Consider the following 23,424-nt stretch of genomic DNA (forward strand, 5'->3'; position numbering starts at 1 on the left):
TTCTTGAGTAAAGGTGGCCATGGAATATCATCTCAATCTCTGTTTCTCTGACTGTTTTCACAGATGGAAATTGCATTGTTTACAGAAAACCTGGCTTCAGAGATTTCCTTATGTACATGTTTTCAAAAGGGACAGTTATGCTGCTCCCTACAGACAACATAATCTTTTTTGACCTCTACTACTTTCTTGAAAGCTTTCTGAATCTTTCAAAGAAGGCACTGTTTCATAACAGCCTCTGAAATTTTTTCCCTCCTTATAGCACAAGCATCCTGTCAGATACAGGTCTTTTCCTCTGTTTCTACAGTCTGACATAGCAGATTCTGGCAGAAGATATTCCTGTAAAGGCAAAGCTTGGTAAGACGCCTTCTAATTGCTTTCTACAAAGCTAGCCACCTTTGTGCCACATTTGCCAGCTACGGAAATGGAAGTCAAGCAACTTCGCACTGTGTTGTTGCTATCAGTGTAAGTGCATCCCGTTCTCAATGACTATATTGTTAACTGATTAATGCAATCAAAGACTGTGTCCTCCCAAGGACTAAACTGAGCTGCTATGAAAGCACCCTATATGGAGATCAAGTGGAACTCCCCGTCCTTTATGCTTATAGCTTTCATCTTTCCCATGTAGCTCCATAGAGAAAGCAGGCATTAATGCAGAAATGAAAAGACTCATTCTTCAAAATTCATCTGTGGTCTGAGGACACAATTAACAGTTGGATATACTGTCAAATTAAATTTTTCCTCTGATACAACAATATCATTACAGACTTAACTGAGTTGTAGTTTGCTGTAGAGGCAGAAAAGCTTAAGAAGCTCTAAGAGTCAATGCATTCCCACCTGGCCAGTAATTAACGAGTCTGATTCTGTTGCCAAAATGTAAACAGGTATTTTTAATATAATGGATCTATGGACCTTAACACAAAGAAATTTTATGAACAGCATACCATAAATAACCTATTTCATAATACATACTTCCCATTCTGTCTGTGACCCTTTGTTATTCACTTGCATAGCTGTTTAATGCAACGTTTCAGACTGAAAGTATTCCGAATTTACTACCTTGCATTTGAAACAGTATACACTCTTAAATTCTATTTAGTTGGATTACACAGGATATAAGAGATTATTAACATTTTACTCCTCTGGGCTTTTAATTTTAGCTTGTCATACAAAGCAAATCTCAAAGACATAGATCAAGATGATGTTTTTGGCACATCAGACAAAACAGAATAAAATCAAGAAAAAAAAGTTAGCCACAAAATTTTACTCGTATGTCTATAATAAACATTCTAATGATGAAACCTTCAGAAGTAACTTGCATTCTAGCAGTAGAAGTTACACAGCACCGTTTAAATACAAACTGGATGTTTGCAAACTCACCGTAGTAATATTCCCTTTCCTTTCTTCTGGTAGAAATGGACATGCTTTCATTTGAATCTCTTTAACAGCAGCTGTCATGCTATATCTTTCAGGGCTATTTTTAATGAAGACCTCACACTGCGTTGTAACCACCAACGCAGGAGCATCACTTCTTGTTAAATCAGCCACAAACACGATCTCTGGATTTTTAACAACAATGTTCATTTCCATTGTAGATACAGGCTGCACAGGTGCTTAAAAATACAAATTAAATTAGATTAGTTGTTCAAAGATTAAATTGTCATTATTTACATCTCTCTCACAACTTATAGAGAAGTTCTAAAGATTTAGTGATAAGAAGATCTAGTATAACTGGTGTCAGAAAACCTCTAAATCCCTGCAACTGACTTATTCGTAGGCTCTTCACTGGAGATACAGCACCGTTAAAGCTCTAAGTACTTTCAGATACAACAAAAGATTCCACAAGCTTCTTTGTCAAAATGAAAAGGATAACAGTATCACCACTCTTATGCCTCTGACACTAGAAAAAGTATCAGCTTCACTAAATACCCACGTCAGCCAGCTATGAAAACGGTCTTATGAGGTCTTATGAAAATGCTGGACGTATTTTCTGCTCTCTGGAGCAGCAACACACACATTTTTCCATATGACAATAATGCAGCATTTACTAACACTTGATGTAACTATTTGTAGTACCAATATACCTTTATGTAAGACTTCTTCATTTGTTTGGATTTTAATCACCTACTAAATAATCACAGCAGGCCTAACTGAGGTGGATACTTCGGGTACAGGAAAACAAAAACAAAAAAAGGGGACTTGCTTTGCAGACCTGATGTGAGCTACCTGTGGCCTGGAAGCATAAATAGCCCATTTCCTCCTCTGATGATCTAATGGACTAATTTCTGATGACAGGTATAGGGTCCTCTGCACTAGGAAGATGAAATTGGGCACTCAAGCTAAAAGCCTGTTTCCTGATGTGGGGAGAAACATGCATCAATGGACAAGTGAAATGACATCACTTCTATGCAGCAATATATGACAGGCTGAATTCATATTTAAGCATAACATAATATGCTCCATCCTTCTCAGGAAGGATGAAAATGGTAACGGTGATAATCATAATTTTTAACTTTCTTGAGACTGTAAAGATAGCCAAACCAACCTAGAGAGTGCCAGCTGTAATTGTCCTTCCCCATTTCATTTTATTTTGGACGTGTATTTTTAGGTATTTCCTTTGTCTGGTAAGACAAAGCTTTATTTGGAAATAAAGACCAAGGGACATGAACTTATTTCTATGATGCAAAGAAAGAAACATCAATGGTTAAAAGAAGCTCTTCTATACACACAAACACAGGAAACTGCTTAAAAAGAGTATTATAATTCTTAACATAGCATTTTAATACCAAAATTAAACAGATATTTAAATACAAATTTTTAGTATTTCCAGTAGATACCTTGCTCCTTTAAAGGTAATGACTGTTTGAGATTTCTCTGTGCAGCAGCACTTTCTGCATTAGCCTTAAGGAATATATCTGCGACAGTAAGTAGAAACTCCATGCTTGCACAAAGGTATATCTCTTGAACAATCACATCAAGAATAGTACCATCTCTCCCCTGTTTATAGCTTATATCCACCATAACTTTCTTTTCAAATCCATGTTTCATTTCCACCATCCTGAAAAAGTGTAAAGTGGCATTTCATTAGACAATAAAAAAACAGCCACAAATATTGAAAAACACTTAAGATTCTCAATTGAGCTGCAATACATTAACAAAAGTGAATTTAAAAGCAACATCAAAAATTTTAAAACATGACCGATAAAAACATTAACATAAATTCTGTAAAACTTCAAAACTAACTGAACTTACGTATACTGGCAAAGGTGTTCATGATTTTAACAAGTCAATCCATCACAATTCTTTGTATACACATCAAAAGTATTATTCTTTACTGAAGTTTGTTACTCTTCATGAAAAAAAAAAAACTTCTGAAGTCTTACTTAGCCAGCGGCTCATTAAAGCTGAAAGTACAATTTGTTTCTATATGCATTTATTAATTGCACATTTAAAATTTGTTTTACTTTGTATTTAAAGTTTGTTTCTAGCATTTATATCGGTCTCATAATGTGCAACATTATGTGGAACAAAACACAAGTAAGACACATAAATTTAAAGTAACATGTACTCTAAGAACCACCTACACCTAAATAATTGCAGTTTGAACAGAATACTAGAATGGAAACATTTGAAATTTTTTGTCAGCCTCCAATAAACAGTAATTTATGTCAAAATACCGACCTTGGTGTAGCCTTCTGGATTGATTGTCTTTTATCATCTAATGTACAATTTGCCAGCTTGACTGAAGCATTCATTGAACCATCTGATAACATTTTGACAGCAGCTGACATCAAAACTAACTTAAACTCCGCAAGCTTCAAAAGTTCATCTCTCTGATCCAAATTTGTAACCTGTTCAAATAAAATGAAAGTACATTTGTAGATTTGCTTAAAAGTCATGGAAATAATACACAGGTGTGGTCTACAGTTTTACTTTAACTAGTAAGATTTTTAATAATAATACATTAAATAAACCCACTGGTAATTGAAAAGACAACAAAAATCAATAACCTAAAGACAAAACTATAAAAAGAAAGCTTTATCCTTCTACCATCTAGCTAAAGCAAGCTTACATTAGTGAGACAATGTTTAAAAGAAAGTAGAATTGGTTTGTTTGCTGTCTAAAAATACATAATATATGCAAAGACGCCAAACAAGAAACTAGGTTTTGTCTTTTATGACTGCGTACTGTTTAGCCAGACACTAGAAAATTGTTCAAAATCTAAAATAATGGACTATAAATTTACAATAAAACATTACGAAACTTTTCATCAGAAACTTCCTGAGAAGTTTTGTAAGTTTAAACCAAGAAGAATAAAAATGCTTTCATACTGTAATACAAACTTAAAATCTTTCTCCACAATTTTATTTATATATGTGTGTGCATCCACGCATGTCTGTGTAACCAAAGAACAGGTCGTATCCCTCTGTGTTTTTTAATTCGCAAACTGTATTTTAAACTAAGATAAGTTTTCAGCACATTTTTAGTCAGATCACAGAAGATGCCATGTATTATGTGCTACCACTGGTTATTCTCTTTCCGGTAATATCTGCCTTGTGATTTAGTTAAAATAGCTGTTTATCATTTGCATCGCGTTTGTTACTATTGCTAGAAATCACTTTCTCTGCTCATAAATTAAACTATTCCCGTACAGAATTTCTAGGACTTTAGGCAACCTTAAAGACATTTCTTTCTCTTTGTAATCAAACTCATATTTACCTGTTTTGAATTTGGACTATACAGTACTAAAGTCAGGGAGTCGAATCTGAAGTCCAGTTTTAGCGTTGTTTTTATTTTCATAGGTGAATGTAATTCCACCACAGCTGACGTCACAACAGTCACACCTTTCCGAAATTAGAAAAATTAAATATTAAAAGAAAATTACCTGAATGCAAATAAGAAAGAAAACACCCCAAAACATCATCGTCACTAATGACTATAAAGACAACAACTTCAATTTTCCTCCACATGTAAATCTATCCACACTTCAGATATGTTTATCATGGTCTCTGTAATTAGTCTTGACAAAAATCACACAATGTTTGAGAAAATAAAATCCTCAGCTTATATATTATATAAGAAATTTTTACCATCTTTAAGGCATAAATTTAAAATTTCCCTTAATGTTATATGGTACTCTGTGCATGTGGTATGTTACAAAGAATACAAGTTTATTTTCATTCTTATTTGTTCATCTTACCACATTTTTGCCATTTTTCACATTTAATAGATTATTTTCTTAACCTTACTTGATTTTTTTTTTCGTGTATTCTGAACAGTTTATGGGTAATGGTGTGTGTTGAATAGGAACAACTTTTAGGGATGCCATCATTATGATAAGACAAACAGATCTAAAACTGAACAGCACCAGAACCAGCATATACAGGAAAAAGAGTAACATAGCAACTTTCCAAAGCTGGGATGCTACCAAAACCAGGTGACAGACTTTTAGGTGCTCACTGTATTATTGCAAGTAGAACAAGACAGTCCTTACATTAAAATACATCATACTATAGAACTCACTACAATGGCCAAGTTGCTCCTATTCATTATCATTATTGTTGGGTATAGCTCAAACCACAATGTCAAGATAATAGAGGTACACTGTTAAAAAACAATTGAATCTGTCACCCTTTCATAAAGGCAATTCCAACAGTAATAATAAATTGACAGTAATATCTAAAAATGCTAGACCACATGTAATTTTAGAAAACATTACCTGCAGAGTGCTGTGAAGTACTATGCATATCACTACCATGGCTAGTCGTATCTTTGGGTTCTGGTAAAGATGTTGATGCACCAGAGCTTCCACCTATATTTTCATTTAGTGTCCTCAATATTGTGGTAATATCTTCCTGACTGAGAATTAGCTTAAAAAAAGATTGTTATTAAACTCAGAGCGACTCAGTTCATGGAACTTTTAGTAACTAAAATCTAAGTTTATAATTAAATGGATAAACCAAATTAATCTCATCTGATTCTCTGTTTAGGAGCCTAAAGAACCAAGTAAAATATTTTTCTCAAATCCATACAACACCTTACAGTAAATTCTAGAAATCAGAAGTTGTTTGCATATTATTTTGGTTTTGTCCACAAACCTTGTTTACAAAGCTACAATTTAGAAATTGAATATTAAAAGTCATACGCATATGGTTTGACATATAGTCACCCAAAACTGTTATCTGCATTTAGTCACAAGGTACTTTACAGTAATGTTTATTAGTTCTATTTCAAGATTTGGCAAATAGGTTTTGCTCATAAAACTGACAAGCTTTATATTTTTTGCTGTTAAATTTAAATGACCGTGTGCACTTACTCATACTCAGGCTTCATGAGTATGAATACAGCAGGTGATTGTGCTGCAAATGAACAGACCAACAGACTCCAACTTTTTCCCTTCCTTCTTTGAAAAATACTGACTGACAGGTAAAAGCCTATAACAGCATATCCATTCTTAAGTAGCAACAGTAACATATAGTATAAGTATGCCTGCAGTATCAGAGATGAAATACAGAGCTTAGATTAGACCAGAAAGCTATTCACCTTCCTTTTTCCCTATGAAATCAAACTATAACCTAAGAAACTTGTATGGACAGAAAAAATGAATCCATTTCCACATATATTTTAACAGTTGCTTTCAGAAATGAGTGCTTACATTCATAGGCTTGAGTCGGCCAGATATTTCAATATCAGGAACTTCGTTATACCATGCGGCAGCTAAATTTCGTTCAACAGCTACTTCCAGATTGAGTGGCTGCAGCAACTGTACTTCAGTTTGCAATGAACCCTGCTCATAGCACGATCTGCAAACAGAAACAACATACTCCCAACTTGACATACTTCACTTACACATTGTAACAAACACATTTCTGTCTTTTCCTCATCTTTTTGAATAGTACTGTAAAACAGTCTTCATACTACCCCTAGTACCTCCAGTTAAAGCCTTACTCCACCAGCTAGACATCTTTTCTTATCAGGAAGGAGACACACCAGGCACACAACATACTAATTTCTTGCATGTCAGGACCTCTTACCTGCTCTCCACTGGAGAGCAATTCCTTCTCTCTTCAGTACTACATTTGAAAATATTCTTTCCTTCCCAATCCCCTGCACCAAGACCCATTGTCAAACACTTCTTTACAGCTATCTGACTTGCTATCTTTCCTGCTCCGTATAGTTGAAAAACCCACCAAAACAGCCATTTACAAAGGAGTATTAAACTGTCCCACAGTAGTGAATGATGTCTAAGTCTATTATTCTACACAGTATTCCCTGAACAAACATTTGCTTCTATTAAAAGACGTTTAGATTGCTATTTCTCCTAAACCATACATTTTAATTGCTTTTACAAAATCTTTATTAATTTGCTGTTAAATTTCAAGAGAATAGTGTATCCACCAAGCATTAACTAATTATTTTGATAACAATTTCTCAAAGCTCTCCAACTGAAGTATCCCTAAAGGATTACACAAATTTAAAAAAAATCTTGACACTACATTACCTGTATAACTTTAGTTCACTCAATTTCACTGTCATAGAGTCAACAACAGGTGGGAGATTATACCGTGTTTTTGTTTTAGCAATAAAGAATTGGTTCTTCACAGTGATCAGACCCAGATCAGCCACCAGCACATTCGCAGACATTGCTGACTGTGGAACTATCACAACAGGTGCTTTAATATTGATATCTAGTGCCAAACGGGAACTACGCTCTGCTAGCTCTTTTACACCTGTTGCTGCTTTCTCTGCTGCTTGAACAGTTGCCTCAGTAAGAGCTTCCTTGGCAGCTTGAAAGTTATTTATAAAAGCCTAGGAAAAGAATACAGAACTTAGGAATTTTATTAAGAATTACAGTACTTCAAAAACACTAAGGAATCACAGCTTTTTAAATAGCCAACCATCTTGAGATACTACTTTTGCTACGCAATTTTTCTGAATTCTTTAATAGGACAGTCCCCCAAAATAAGATAAAGTGTGTATATATATATCTCTAAAAATAGATTTCCATACTAAATATTTGTCAAATCACATGGTAACAGCAATGACCTTGTAACATGACTTGTATGACAAACTTTATTTATTCTTATGGAGAGTAAAAGACATCTACTTAACAGAATATATGGAGAAAGCATTACTTTTCATGGTTTATTATTTATACTTCAGTCTTACAACCAATGAACAGTGTGTATATCTAAAAGCTGCCACAAATCATTTAAAGAAAAAAATTACTAAAAATAATAGCAAATATTGTTGCTTAGCCACCCACTCCATAATAACAAACATATGGAGAAGAAAAGTAAATAGCCCAACCACCAATCCCAGTGAAGTTTTTACAACAGTATATAACAGTTCTTACACAAACAGGCACCACCCCATATGGGATGCTTCATCCTTTTCTAGCTCTGACAATCTGAATGCTAAGGAACAGTATCTGGAAAAATTAACTTACCAAAATAGATGAAACAAACTTGTTGACAAAAACTACTTGAATACACCCAACAGTTAGGTAAATACGATTGTCAACAACATCCATATTTGTATACGCAATGCCATCTGTAGCATTCACATATGATATCATTCTGAAGTTGAAGACTTCTTTTCCTGTGATGTAAAGAGCCTTAGGGAGAAAAAAAGAGTATGTCTACTGTAAAAACTTACGCTGCAGAAACTGAATTACAAAATGAGATGCAGTACCTCAGACTTCTAGAACATTTTTACGTTAAATATAAGAACAATAAATGAAAAAAAAAATAAAACAACCTTGAAACAGCTGAAAATACTCAGTTGGAATCTCATCTTGAATAATTCTGTAGATTAAAGTCAACAAAATAAGGAGCGTAATAAGTAGTTAGGCACCACAGTTGCAAAAAAAAAAAAAATCAATGTCAGCCTAACAATCACTGGTTGTCACGAAGAAATCTGTCTGCCTATAGAGCTATAATGCTCCCAGCAAATACATAAAACAGTATAAAAAAAAACATAGTTAAAGAGTAGAGTCCACAAAGTAATTTATCATCCATATTCCATACGTGCAAATGCATACCTTTTTATACAATGCTGTCTCATCAGAATCCACAATAATGATGTTCTTTAATTTTGCAGTCACTTCCATTGCTGTTTTCTTCATGATCACTTGGCTGTCCAGACCTTAAAAAAAAAAAACATAAGACATACAAAATCTAGAGACTATTCTGGTTATAAAGTTTTATGCCTTTGTGATTAAAATTTTGTTCCTACCTTCAATGTGAATTTCAGCTATTCTATGTTTTTTCTCTCTAATAAATATACGTAAACAGGATAAATCCGCACAGATATTGAGGTCGATAACATCTTCATACTTCGATTTTTTTGATGCTGTGGGAAATACAAAATAATAAAAATTACAGTTCTTCAAGGAGGAGGTATAGTATTTTAGTATCCCTTCGCCAAAGCCTAGTTTATATCAAGTCTGCATTGCTGGCAAAATGCACTGTACTCGTACTAGCAAGTACAACACAAAGGAATTGTATATACAGAACTGTATATACAAAAGCCCTCATGTGCTTCACAAACTGTGGTAACCAACATCAGTATTTTATCAACTGCAAGAAATATACTCAATATACATCTACACAGCACAATGCAAAATTAGAGATAGCTTATTCAGGACTAAGCAGTTTACTTCAAACGTGATAGCCGAATTAATACACTACTCTATCTGGTCTGTTGATTAGTTATCTGCAATCACTGGTCTCATTTACATACAGCAGGTGACTTCTTATTAAATCTCCACAACCTACACTTTCTAAACTTAAGTTTTAAACATGAAAATACCATTAATATAACTAGACACTGAAGAGAAGGGGCAGTGGGTATCCTTCCAAATTAGTATGGGCAACCTGAAGACCTACAAAAGATAAAAGCACAAATATAGTGCCTGTCAGAACAAAGGTGTCCAAATAGTTCATTTTTGGTTTTCTCAAAACTAAGTAAGAGTAAAAATATTCTATTTCATGTTAACAGAAATAATCTCTGTTCATTTTGACTAGACATGACTGATGCCACACAATATTACCTGCAGGTATGGTGCTAAATACAGAAGTCAACAGATAAGGGACTCAACCAATAACTTAGTCCATTTTTTCTTAAAGTCAAATCTGAAGTAATGTCATACGCTACTTCAAATGACAAAAGGAAATAGCATATCTTGTATTCAGGGACTTTGAGTCCTAAGTGGTAAATTCTTATAGGTAATCTATATACAAAGCTAAAAGCAGCAAAATTAAAAGTAGTAAACATTCAATCCATTTTCCCACAGCCTAGCTTTTCAGATGAGATGTTACCTTTACGTATCGTGTGCAAGTATGTTAAGGCTTTCTCAACCCTCACAATCAAACTATGGTTCCATAAATACATCAGCTGCAGTCACGTGATTTTATTGTATGTTGCTAACAGAAGACAAGCCACAGTAAGTTAACCAATAACTACCCTCAGTCAAAGGGTAATTGAAACTAATTTTATCCTTTGCATCCAAGAATTCTAGAAGATACCAAACACTTCATCTAGTGTTCAAGCAAGTCCCAGTATAACTGAAATCAAACTACCACCATGAATGAGAACAATCTCATGCAGAAAAAAAATAAAACTAAAAAACAGAGTTAAATAGTAGCATTTTTTTTCAACAGTAATTATTCCACCTTTTACTTCTCAGTTCTATTCTGCAATGGAGATCTACAAAACACCTTCAAAGAATGAGCTGAGGAACTAAACTTCTTAACAATCTGATGGAATAATAAAAAATGACCAGCTGAAAGACAATGGCTGTGTGCCATATTAATACTATTCCCACATCTCATTCCAACTGATGTCTCATCATTCCTATGGCAAATATTCTCTTTCATCATCTTCCATCTTCCCCCCAAAAACAGAGGCTACAAACCTTAATTTCTCTCATTTTGTTAACAACCTGTTTGGCTCCAGACACAATTACTTTTTCTTTCACAATGCTTAAAAAATTAACATAGCTGATTTCATTTAAGTACACAGGGGAAACATACTCAAATCCCAAGAAGAGCTGTGCACCCAAAAGCTTGAATATTTTTTTCTTAATACAGGTACCATTCCTGCCTCAGGTTCTTCTTCAAAAAACAGAGTCACGCTACTAGTTCACCAACCTCCCATAATAAAGATATCACCACTCAGCAACACCGTGAATTAACCACTGAATACGAGTATACACTAGACTTACAAACATATTTCTGTTTTGGCAAGCAGAAATATGCTTGTAAAGGCAGCACAAATTAACGTTCTCAAAAACATCTCACCAAATCTTGCAAATGTGATACTTGGGGTTCAAAGATACCAAACTAGTACTGAAGTTTAACTTGAAATGCTTGTAAGAACTAACATCAGTGAATGAAGGCAACCTCAGAAAGATCTCATCAGTGTACCAGGGGGTTGGCTAGGTCAGTCATGTGACGGAACTGCTGAAATCAGTAATGCAGAGCAAGTATTATAATACTTCAATTAGAAACATCTTGAGAATTATCCTCTACCATAGTTTGTGTGTGTGTGTTTTCTTTTTTGTTTTAATAACTAGCTGGACCCTCAGTGTTTTATGATTAACAGTAAGCAATGATTGCAAAGGTCTTAGAGAAGTCCTTCTGAGTAGAAATGAATGTCATTGGCATAATGCTGACCATTTAATAGAAGCATTCATTTCAAAGCAGCTCCCAGTCACAAGATGCAGGCCATCTGTTTGTTTGCTGCTGCACAACATTATCCAACAAATCAGACCTGCCAAATTCTTGGTCAGATAATGATAAAACTGCACAAGAAACAAATTATTCACAAGAGATTGATGTTCCTCAGATATAAGGTAATAAAACAACTGTAAGCAAACAAAAGTCTGAATTCATCCCAGAAAAAAAAAAAAGACATAAAAAAGGCAATTTATGGGGATTTTTTTGCATATACTCAGTGCCTTTGAATACATAGCAAAGGTGTGTCTTGACCAATACGCCAGAAAACTGCACACAGAAAGAGATGAGATTAACCTTATTAGAGCAGAATAATTCTTTCAGACTAGTACTGTTGGATAACTGACTGGCCTGCACGCCTTTTAGGATGCAATAGTGCTAATGCTTTTGCAGGCCCACAAAAGCTAGGAACCCTAAATTTATACATAAAAAAGGTACCTATCTATAGAGTACCAGGTACTCTGGTACTCTGGAGGCTCACCAGATTTCTCTCAAATTCCAGGAATTCATATTATACTTATGTGACCCTAACAACACAGTGATTGATATTAATGGATGCTATTACCAGCTTCTTACAACAGAAGACTGAAAACACTCAAGCCATCTTCCACCGTCTTTACACTTCAAGGTAAAGCCAAATTCATGTGCCAGTTCATAAACTCAAAGCAGCAGTTCCAAGAAGTTACTCCTACAAACTTGGTGCCAAACAGAATTTAGCCATTCAGCAAATTAACAGATCACTAGTAACCAAAACTCCCTTGGAATGCACGAGTGAAACAGTGAAATGCAATAGTGTATACAAAGTCACTGAGAGACTTAACAGAAATAGAAAATATGTCTATTTTCTTCCTTCCTTAAGTGAGTGAAGAAAGAGGAATGAAAAGAAAAAGAAAGGAATAAAGAAACTTACTTAATTTTTTAAGAACATCCTTCTTCTCCTCTGTTTTTTCATGGACTGGTTCTTCTGCGACTTTAGTTTCTTGTTTGGGTAGAAGATTATTCAGATAGTTCATAGCATTCAGCAGAGCTTCAGTATGCAAATGAATATCTAGAGATGAAAAGTTCACCTAAAAGAACAAATTATGTTTATGCAATATGCCTCTCATCCCACAATCAGAAAGTTATGTTAAAAAAAAAAATCATACCTTAATTTTCTGCAGAACATTCTCATAGGCAGTTTTCAGTTCTGGTCCGTTAATATCAGCCTATTCCATCAAAAGTGCACGTAAAACAAACAAAAAAAAAATCAGGAGAAGTTTGCAAATTTCATTAGAGAGAATTTGTTTCAAAAACTACTACAACTTAAGATGTACAAGTTAATCTGTTTAGGGAGCAGACAGACTTTGCACGTGACACTCAATATGTTAAGGAATGAACAAATAAGGAAAAAACCTTAACAACTGCTCAGTAATACTGTACTGTTGATGAGTGGCTTACAATTCAAAACCAAAGTCTGCTCTTTTCTTACCTTTATGTACTCCAGAGTAAGAAGATCATCTTCTACATTATCCAAAGTTGTAATTATGTAAACCGGCTTCTCATTATCATCTTAAAAAACCCCAAAAGAACAAAAAAGATTACTTTTTTTTTTAAAGAAAAAAAATGACAAGTTTTCTACAACTCTTTAATCACCCATAGAACTACAAACTAGGCTACTAGCCATCATTACTATTTAATCACAAAACCTGTTCTGCAGACCTAAAACAGATAGATGTCTCTACTAAAATTATCAGCACTAGAACATATTTACCAAAGTATTACTAAAAGTATGAGCTCCTGAGTTACTACCTCCCCTCCTCTTCCCCCCATTTAATTTAGGAAGAAATCTTCCTCAGTTGACACAAGAAAGCGCTACAGGCTTTTTGAAGACAAACTCAGTGTTATTTATGCATAATTTTTTGATCAGACTATAAATACTTACCCATATACTCTGGGCATAGCAGACAAACTTCACGAAGGAAAGCATTTGCAGTCATGTCAAATGTTCTTAATTTAAGTTCAGTGCCTAAGCCTACAACATCAAGCTGCAGCACAGGTGTTTCTGTATTACCAGTAAGTCGGCATAATTTAATTAAGACCTAAAAAAATCCACCGAAATAAACAAAAAAAAAATAGAAAAAAGGTAGGGGATTATCTTCTTAGTTTTTCTATAGAATTATATATTTACATATTTTACATGCTGTTTGATGTGCATTGATCATTTAACTTTATACAGCAAAAAGGCCCTGGAAAAAATAAACAGTTCAACAGGGAAAACTGATAGAATACTAGAATACTGTTTGCTGCTATTTTAACAAAAACTTCAAACACCCACACAAGTAATACCAAAGTTACACTTACATGAACTAATTTATTTTTAAAAACAACTCTATAAACCATTTAGTAATGTTCAACCCAGTCAAAACTAGATTTTCCAGTCAGCATAAAAAGTTTACTGCTTTCACTGGAATTTCTTTGAACTCTTGGAGTTCTTTGAACTCTTTCTTAGATCCCCAAGCTGAATATCAGGCAAGAGGATTTCCTGCTTTTTCACCCATGCATAAGAAAGATGTTGTTAAATAAATACCTAGCTAAGCTGTTGTTATCTGTCTTTCACAACCAAAGCAAAACAATTATATGTACTCTTCCTTTTCACACAACGCTCTCCACAAATAGGGAAAAACCAAAACTAAACCAAATAAGTAATTTTAAACTATAAAGCCAACAAACAGAGAGAAGGTGATGCTTAACAGATTCTCAATTGCATTTTTTTCTAACAGATTGTAAGATAGTTTTCACTAAAGAATAATGTAAAAGACAGCATCTATCTTTAGACTCGTAGTTCTTAAGGTCTTGTCATCACACAAAACCCAGTACATTTCAATTTTATTTATTTATTTTCTATAAGGTGTAGTACATAATAAGATATGTGCAAGCTAGTTGTGAGGTGTTGAAGCCATTCTGTAAGCCCTACCCTAAAAAAGAATGTGTAAAGTTAACTGAATTTGTATGGTTTAGTCATAGTTATACAGCCAGTAGCAGCAATAACACTGGCATAGCCATAAAGGTAACAACAGTGGTTAAGAGGCCTTCTCTTTTACTAGATAACTGATGTAGTCAGAAAGAGCGTCTTGCATTTGAGTAAAATACTCTTCCCACCCTCACCCCCCCCCCCCCAAGTCTGAAACAGCAAGAATAACGCATAGAACACCTCATAGTGGACATGGTACAGATTTAGGTGTGAGGCCAACAGAGTCTGGGAGAAACTGTGGTGGAAAAATAGGGTGCTCTTTACAAGATGAAACAGTAATGAAATCTTCCCAGCAACCACAGCAGTGTCTGGAAAAAAAGATGTCAAAGGCTACATCTTAAGCCAAAACAAATACATAAATGTTTTTTGAGTGATAGTTAGGTAGAGGAAATTCAGTGATAAAATGAGCTGGGAAATAAAGTGCACAAATCAAAGCATTGCAGTGATGACAAGAATGCAGAAGTGCAACTGCAACTTGGAAAAAAACACTACAGAATAGTTTCAGCAAGAAATGGGGAATCAATACTTCTGTAGACGTGGATCATGAACTCAACAAACAGGGAAAAATTATGGTTCAGACGTGCTTCAGAGGAAAAAAAAAATTAAAAAAGTAACTTTACCTCAGCTACTTCAAACCTTAGCTGGAATTCTGTCATATTTTTCAAAGATTCCTGTTTACGTAGTTTTTTTCGCCTTGTACTGCTAGCTCGCTTGAGGGAACCAGATGGGGCTTCAAAAAATGGCATGTCTTCCACAGGACTGCTTAGAGCGTCATAAAATTCTTCTTCTGATTCTAAGGATTAATTCACAACAACATTACACATATATTTTAGACAGCCAGTGTTTCGCAGTACTATGACCTAGAATTTTTATGTTGACATCTATAAAAACTTAAGTGTACAAGTATGGGAAGATTACCTAGCTGATAATTAGCAACTGGAAAAGTCTATTTCTATAATAATTTCTGCTCCTGCCTCCAAACCTTTTCAAGACACCTACAGCTCCTTCTATCTCGTCATCATAAATCGGTTGTCACCAACTAAGTCTTTCATCAGCATTCTCTTACTAGTTGCTGTGCAAAAGACAGCACAAACTGTGGCTCATCTTGCCTTCGGCACGTACTAACAGCTTAACTCTTCCGCTGTCTGACTGCTGCTGACTGTACAGAAGCCTTCGCCTCACTATCAGTGGCACTACTTTGGATCTCTCCCTGCTAAGGATCTCCCATTTCAGGAAAGACTCCTAAGGACTATCAAACCTTTAATCCAGCTGACATTATTACGGAAGTATAACCAAGAAAAATAGATTGCACCATCTTATAAGGCTCTTTCCCTTCACCTAAAAACCATAAAGAGTGAAGTTAAAGATAACTGTAGAAGTATCCTTCTTCTGACAAAACTGACATGCAAGCACCCTTGAGTCTGGAGGGGTGAAGATAGAAAAAAAACATGAGTCACTTAAAATTACTGCACAGCTGTATATATAGTATAAATTAAAAAACACACTAGACCCATCTAAACCTAGTTATTACTTTCTTAAATTAATTGTTACCAGCGTTCGCTCTTATCTCACTCTATTTTTTAAGAATTGAAGACACCTTCTCTCTACCTTTGGGCACTTAAGGGAACTCATGCGAAAAAAACAGTTGAAGATGCAGATATACATTTCTATACATATCCTACACACACTGAATTTGAAGTGATAAAGTAGATGTCAAAATTAACTTTACTGGTAATTTTGCTAATGTTTGCAAACTCAATATATCATTAACTTGAGAGAAAAGAAAAAGTGTCCTCTGTTTCTCCAGTTGAGTGTTTTGGCATGACAAAGGTGATTGACATTGAAATAACATTTATATGTCTGATTATTTTTCAAATGTAACTACCAGATGGAATGTTACAATCTAGCTAAGCTGTTTTAACAGCAAGGCAGTATTAAACATGATCAGTTTCTCCACAGCCAGTCTTCTGTTTGATCTTGTAGAAGTCGAAATGATGTCTGTTTCTAACAACGCAGCAGTTTCTAACAGTCATCATTTCAGTATTTTGTAATTTAAATAAATCCAGCTAAGTAGGAGATAAAATGTTCAACAGAAGAAAGGAATTAAAACCGGAGACTAAGTACATACTGAAGCAAAAAATGACATACATGCTACTTCAGATGTTCTGAATAGAGATTTATAGTAACACATGTAGAGACAAAAATAAACAAACCCATCCTACCAAACAAACATTTTACTGCTTTGCCTTCAAAAAGGCATCAGCAAGAACAAGCATATAGAATTTTACTACTATGAGAAAATATACCAATATTTTGTACAGAGTGAATTATAATAATCCGCACAGAATATAACACTACTCAACCTCCCAGAACTTGAAACAAAGCCACAAATGGTCGCTTACTCCAAGAGAAACAAATTAATTTGCTGAATTCAAAACCTTGACTTGACCTGTTTATTAAAGCAGACTTTAAAATAGATCATATTACCTGACTCAGCAAATGAATGAAGATCCAAAACAGGAAACACACCTTGTGACAAATGTGGTGCTGAGAGCACAGGGGATATAGCAGCCTGAAACAGGAGATATCATCAAATTTTTTGCTTGAATTCATTGGTCATGCTACTGCATGCATATATGCTGCACAGAAGTTTTACAACTTAAGGAAATTGGTCTTATTTTAGGTGCAAATCATTACAGTTAAACATGTTACTAAAATCAAAAGCATGGGGAGAAATGAGGCATAAATCAGGTACTGCACATTCATCTAGCCATAGAGAGAATATATCAGAAAAGATGTGAAGAGGTTCAAACATCCAACTTCATAGATCAAAAGGTGGACAGAAACAGCGCATCATACAAAAACTCAAAAAATCAAAACCTAGTCCCTCACAGAACTACAGTATGGCAGTTTCAGAGAACAGTAGAAGATCAACTGTAACCAGAGCTAGAGAAAACATTAGAACAGACAGAATTGTTTCTAAATTTCATAGAACCATAGAATCATTGGAAAAGACCCTTAGGATCATTAAGTCCAACTGTTAACCTAACACTGCCAAGTCCACCACTAAATCATGTCACTAAGGCCATGTGTAAACATCTTTTAAACACCTCCAGGGATGGTGACTCAACCACTTTCCTGGACAGCCTGTTCCAATGCTTGACAACCCTTTCAGTGAAGACATTTTTTCTAATATCCAATCTAAACCTCCCCTGGCACAACTTGAGGCCATTTCCTCTTGTCCTACTGCCTGTTACTTGGAAGAAGAGACTGACACCCACCTCAACACAACCTCCTTTCAGGTAGTTGTAGAGAGTGATAAGGTCTCCCCTCAGCCTCCTCTTCTTCAAGCTAAACAACCCCAATTCCCTCAGATGCTCCTCACAAGCCTTGTTCCCTAGACCCTTCACCAGCTTTGCTGCTCTTCTTTGGTCATGCTCCAACACCTCACTATCTTTCTTGTAGTGAAGTGCCAAACACAGTATTCAAGGTGTGGCCTCACCAGTGCTGAGTACAGCAGAACAAACACTTCCCTAGTCCTGCTGTCCACACTGTTCCTGATATAAGCCAGGATGCTATTGGCCCTCTTGGTCACCTGGGCACGCTGCCAGCTTATTCAGGTCCTTTTCCACCACACAGCTCCCCAGCCACGCTTCCCCAAGCCTGTAGCACTGCATGGGGTTGTTGAGACCCAAGTGCAGGACCTGGCACTTGGCCTTGTTGAACCTTCTTTCTTTATATATCTGGAAAAACAGATGCTAGTAGAGTCTTTACTTGTGAGACGCATTTATGCACAACCCAGAGAAGTAACTGAAAATGTGTGAAGTGTCACTATTTTGCCACTAGAGTGGACAACGGGACAAGAATCCTCACTCCATGTGGTATGATAGAATTAAATTATCTTAGTGAAGGTAACCAAATGGTTTATTCACCAAAGCCAGATTTCCCATCAAGCCTCAGAAAGCAGTCTTGGTGGTTTGAGTTTATAAAGAATTCTCATCTGCATTTTCCACATCCATATTTAGTATATATGTGCCTTCCACAGAGTACTAAGATAAGGAGAGACGTGTGCATTGTCCGCATGCCCATTCTTCTTGAGTGCCTTCGGCCCTGGACTGCACAGATGACAATAGTTTTTGTTTTGGTTTTTTGGTTTTTTTCCCCTGTTATTGTTATTTTCAAAGCCCAGTCTCAGACAATTGGAATAACTCACAGTATCTTACAGAAATCTAAGTATTATGTCAACAAAATAACACTCATCTTTGAACATTGTTTCCAAGGCTCCACTTTTCATCTCACTCTTCACATTTCAGTCTCTCTTCTCAGACTCCAGCCTACATAATTTGACTTCACTGCATATATCAAAGTCTATGAGTGACAGATAACAGCAAGTCTCTGAGTTTTGTAACTGTGAAAGTGTCTCGTATGTAACACTTTCACATTCTAAGACGATAAGGATAAGAAACTGTGAGACTTGACTTCACAGTACCAAATCGTGAGAAATAAAGCCTTCCAGACTGAAGTGGACAGCGTTCTTGTATTAAAGTACAAGAAAGTGCAGGGTGCAAAAACCTAGAAAGATCTGTTTTGAAGAAGCTTCCATTTTCACACACCAAAAACAATTCCTCCACTAACTCAAAACGTAGAGAACAAAGCTCACATGTGGAGCTCTGAAAAAAGCATTTCACATCCTTTTTCATTCAGAAGTGATATCACGACAACAAAGCTCAGAAGAGTATCAGCTACAAGGGTGAAAGTATGGGAGTGTCTCTGCCACCACCAAAGCAGGAAATCCACTCAAATTAACTGAAATTAATACCAGCAATTGAAGTCTGTCAGGCTCTGCAGTAGATGGAAGCTTGAGCAGACAGGTTTAACTATAGGTTTTAATACAGATGCTGCATATAATGCAAATACATTCACACTGGCTCAATAGTCTTTCCTCATCTTGCACATCACAAGTAATGTACAGGTAATAATAACCACATCAAAGTCACTTAAAATATTTTTAAATGTAATAGTTGAATTCTATAATTCAACTCAAGTATAGTCAGTGTTATAAAGTACAGGAGAGGTATCTTATATGTGCGTATTTTATTTATGTAAAACTAAATTCCCAGAACTTATCCTTGAAGAATGTCTGCGATTAGCTGCACAAAACAGACCCTCTGACCTTGAGATTTCACATGTGTTCATATGATAGGATTGCTTTAAAGACATACAAAGCATAGCCAGATCACGCAGACTAGAGTCATGTTAAAAATTAGCAATTTGGAGTTCATTTCCTAGTTTTGTTAAAAACAGCTCATATCAGAAGGTAAAAAGTACTTTTCAGCAATAATAAGAAAGTCGCAATCCTTTGTCCCTAATAAAGCATAAACCAGTGACCGGAACCATTTTCGCTAAGGAAGTGGGGAGACAACACACTACACACTTTTACACCACTGAAATGCAAGGCAGAACTGCTACCCACTCAGGTACGTTGTATAACTGAAAAAAGAAAAGCTTCTAAAAAAGCAGTGTAGGCAGATGAAATGAAGCTGCTGCTTTTGCCAAACTGGCACTTTTTAGTCAACATTAGCCACAGATAGTGGATATTTTTTGTCTTTGAAAGTTAAACTTCTGTCTGACTAAGATCCGTACAAGACTTCAGCTTTAAAAAAATTCCAATTCTTCACTAAACAAGATAGCTGGAGCCAAACTCTGCAGTACTCTGATACATGTGTGAATTTGAAAGTACAATTAAACTAATCCTCAATGAAAGTGAATGTTTTTTAATCAAAATTAATATGAACTACAAAGTAGTCCCCAGAGTAGTAAAAGTTTGGGGGTTTTTTATTTTAAATTCAATCACTGGACTACTATTTCATAGTTATTGGCCAAAGATCATAATAAACTAACTAAGAAGCAAAATTTCTACAGCTTTAGAGAATTAAGTAAGTTTTTCCAAGAGGTACTAAGTAAATCCTTTTCCTCTACTTTCTCATGCTCCTTTCAAAACTGCAATGATAATTATTAATGAAATGTTTTTTAAAAAACTTACCTCAGTTATTTTTGGAGGAGAACTGGTAGCAGGAGCACTTTCTGGCTTAGGAATGCTATCAATTAGCTCCAAGATGCTTGTCAGCTTCTGGTCTGATATTTGGATAGAAAGTAAAGGCAGCTGTCCAGACAGTTTGAACCTGTGTAGTAAACAATCAAAGTTATCTTAAAACTACTTCATTCAAACTTTACATTAATTTTCATGTGTGTGTGTGTAACTTCTGCTGTGCACAGAAGAGTTACTTTAACAGCAAATACCCAATTACTAACATTCCACTTGGTACACTATGTTGCAGATCAGGACTGCAAATAATACTAATAACTACTTCTGATTTGGCTGCATAAAGCATATTTTCCTCACAATCAGAAATTGTTCCCTTTTGTTCGTATATTTAATTTAATTACACATAATAAATCACATACCTGAGCCTTTACACAGTATTTCACAGAATAAAAAGGGGTGGGCAGTGGCTGCATAAGGATGTTTACAGCCCAAAACTTCAAGCAAAGTATACAAAGTACTTCCTAGCAGTTACATATATTTAAGCTGACTCTAGCAGTAGTCTAGATATTTAACAAAGGAATAAATGGCATAGCTATAAAGGACATAAAATTATATAATAACAGTCTTTAAAAGTGAAAGCAGTAAAACATATTTCAAGCCTGTTTGAATAGGCTTTGGCCAAAAAAAAGTAGAATCACTTCAAACGTAGGACCCTCACTTTTTAAGACCTAAAACTCATTGCAGTTTCTCACAGAAGTACGCAGAACAGAAGGAAGCGGAAGACTGACTCCAAGAACAGCTGCCATACCAACATTTAAATAGGTCCTTCAAACCTGGGGCTCTTCAGTCTAGAAAGAGACCCAGCTGATGAATAATAATAAGCTTTTATTACAACAACATCTAGTGGGAACAGATAAGGAGGTTTGTTCAATTAGCCAACCATCACCAACAATGTGCAGCAGCAGATGCTTAATAATACGAGGTTAAAGGAACAGGATTTGCTATTTTCTCTCAGTTTTGCTGTGTTTAATTCACAGCTCAATCTTCAAAGCAACATAAAATATAATACATTGGAGAAGACGACAAAACCCCCAAAATTTTCAATCACCCTCAACTAACTTTGACATTACAAGAATAACTGGAAAACCAGCTCCTCATACCTGAGCAAGCCAAGCACAGTTATACGTGTTAAACTGTGAGTACCAAGTTTTCTACAATTTATGAATTTCTTCACATCGTTAAATTCTTAAGGAATTAATTCTCAACTACTTTTGACTTTCATTCTTAATTCCAGTTCTATCAAAGAGAAATTTAGACTTTGTTGTTGTTGTTTTATTTTAATGGAGAGTGTATATGTGTAGCTGCCAGGTCTGAAAAGACCTGTCCATCTCCTGCTGGAGAGCTCTAGTAATTTAGGACACTTAGCAATTCTCACTTCCACTGCACTTAAACCTCACTACAAAAATTCATGTATATCATTAAGACATTTTTGATGAACATTTGTACAACAGACAGGCCATGCAGTTACATGGAAGGCACTTTGCAGATACGAGGCAGATAACTGCAAATAATCCCAGGCTCACTACACTGCTCTTTTAACAAAAGCTTTTAAGATTCAAAAAAATATCTGGAAGCAGAATACAATTATTCCACATTTATAGAGACTGATGCATGGAGGAGACAACTGATGAGGAAATCTGTGCAGCAACTTCTTCCAAGTCCAGGCTGGTTATATTTAGAGAGAAGGAAATATTAAGAATGGCATTCTCAAAGCTGCAAGTACATTCCTTCAAATTGGAATTTTTGAATTATTTTATTTTTAATTAATGCTATTACATGCAAGGACGCTCTTAATATTGCTATCCTAATACCGGCTTCATACACCTTCAAAAACCAGATGACAGACTCCCAGAAACCTCCTTCAGAAAATGGTGGAACCATATCACAAGATAAACAAAAGAAAAAAACAAAACAAAACCTACACCTTAGACAGGCTAGAAAACTACAGAATCATATTAGTGGTTCCAAATGTGAAGTGACAAAAACCTATAAGAAGCGCTGCATCCTATTCTCAGAAATGAAAGAAAGGCAGATATTCAGATCCAACCACAGAGTGAAAGCCCATTTTAAAGGTTAGGAAATGAAAATATAAATGAAAATACAGACAAACAGGGAAAGGCCCTTGACACAGCGGTCTTCCACAAATGAAAATTCCATAAATTATATTCTCTTCAAGGCAGCAATATAGAAAAGTGCCTTGTTAAACAAAGCCAGCACAAAGTCCTGGTGAATTCATTATTGGTTTTGAACAACAAAATCAGAAGGAATTCATCTGGATTTGATGGTCACCCAAGGAAGTACAAACATCAAAGAATCAAAAAAAATACAGACACCCAATTACCTACTTTTTGGATAATTGAAAGTAAAATAGATGCCCTCTGAACTAAGGGACTCACTCATAAATTGCTACTACAGTAAACAAAGCAATTTTGGCACTAGTTTTTGCTGTAGAACAAAACTTTTTCCACTCACCTTTCTCAACAGAACTATGCTGTTCCACAGCACAGTTCCAAACACTAATGAAAAAAGGTCAGGAAAAATATAATGCTGGCTTTATATGCAAGTATACCTAC

At 35.3% G+C, this 23,424-nt stretch overlaps 1 protein-coding gene across 8 annotated transcripts in view; it reads right to left on the reverse strand.

Annotated features, from left to right (window-relative positions):
• The window catches only part of VPS13A (vacuolar protein sorting 13 homolog A), a 106,195-nt gene that overhangs the window by 50,258 nt on the left and 32,513 nt on the right, over positions 1–23,424 (reverse strand). For 6 of the 8 annotated variants that reach the window (XR_008463880.1, XR_008463881.1, XM_054186316.1 and 3 more), the window contains exons 23-39: positions 20,789–20,927; positions 17,233–17,317; positions 15,366–15,538; positions 13,657–13,813; positions 13,204–13,283; positions 12,881–12,940; positions 12,646–12,802; positions 9,235–9,351; positions 9,041–9,144; positions 8,447–8,614; positions 7,499–7,806; positions 6,653–6,800; positions 5,717–5,867; positions 4,717–4,841; positions 3,679–3,848; positions 2,835–3,055; positions 1,378–1,610 (exon numbers count right to left, since the gene is read on the reverse strand). Coding sequence is in view for 6 of the 8 variants with exons in the window: in XM_054186316.1 (XP_054042291.1) it covers positions 1,378–1,610; positions 2,835–3,055; positions 3,679–3,848; positions 4,717–4,841; positions 5,717–5,867; positions 6,653–6,800; positions 7,499–7,806; positions 8,447–8,614; positions 9,041–9,144; positions 9,235–9,351; positions 12,646–12,802; positions 12,881–12,940; positions 13,204–13,283; positions 13,657–13,813; positions 15,366–15,538; positions 17,233–17,317; positions 20,789–20,927 (2,596 nt within the window). In the remaining 2 variants the exon portion in view is untranslated. The remainder of the gene's footprint in view (positions 1–1,377; positions 1,611–2,834; positions 3,056–3,678; positions 3,849–4,716; positions 4,842–5,716; positions 5,868–6,652; positions 6,801–7,498; positions 7,807–8,446; positions 8,615–9,040; positions 9,145–9,234; positions 9,352–12,645; positions 12,803–12,880; positions 12,941–13,203; positions 13,284–13,656; positions 13,814–15,365; positions 15,539–17,232; positions 17,318–20,788; positions 20,928–23,424) is intronic. The other 2 variants (XM_054186317.1, XM_054186318.1) reach the window with 2 other exon arrangements.

The sequence above is a fragment of the Rissa tridactyla genome, chromosome Z (genome assembly GCF_028500815.1).
Source record: "Rissa tridactyla isolate bRisTri1 chromosome Z, bRisTri1.patW.cur.20221130, whole genome shotgun sequence".
NCBI classification, from domain to species: domain Eukaryota; kingdom Metazoa; phylum Chordata; class Aves; order Charadriiformes; family Laridae; genus Rissa; species Rissa tridactyla.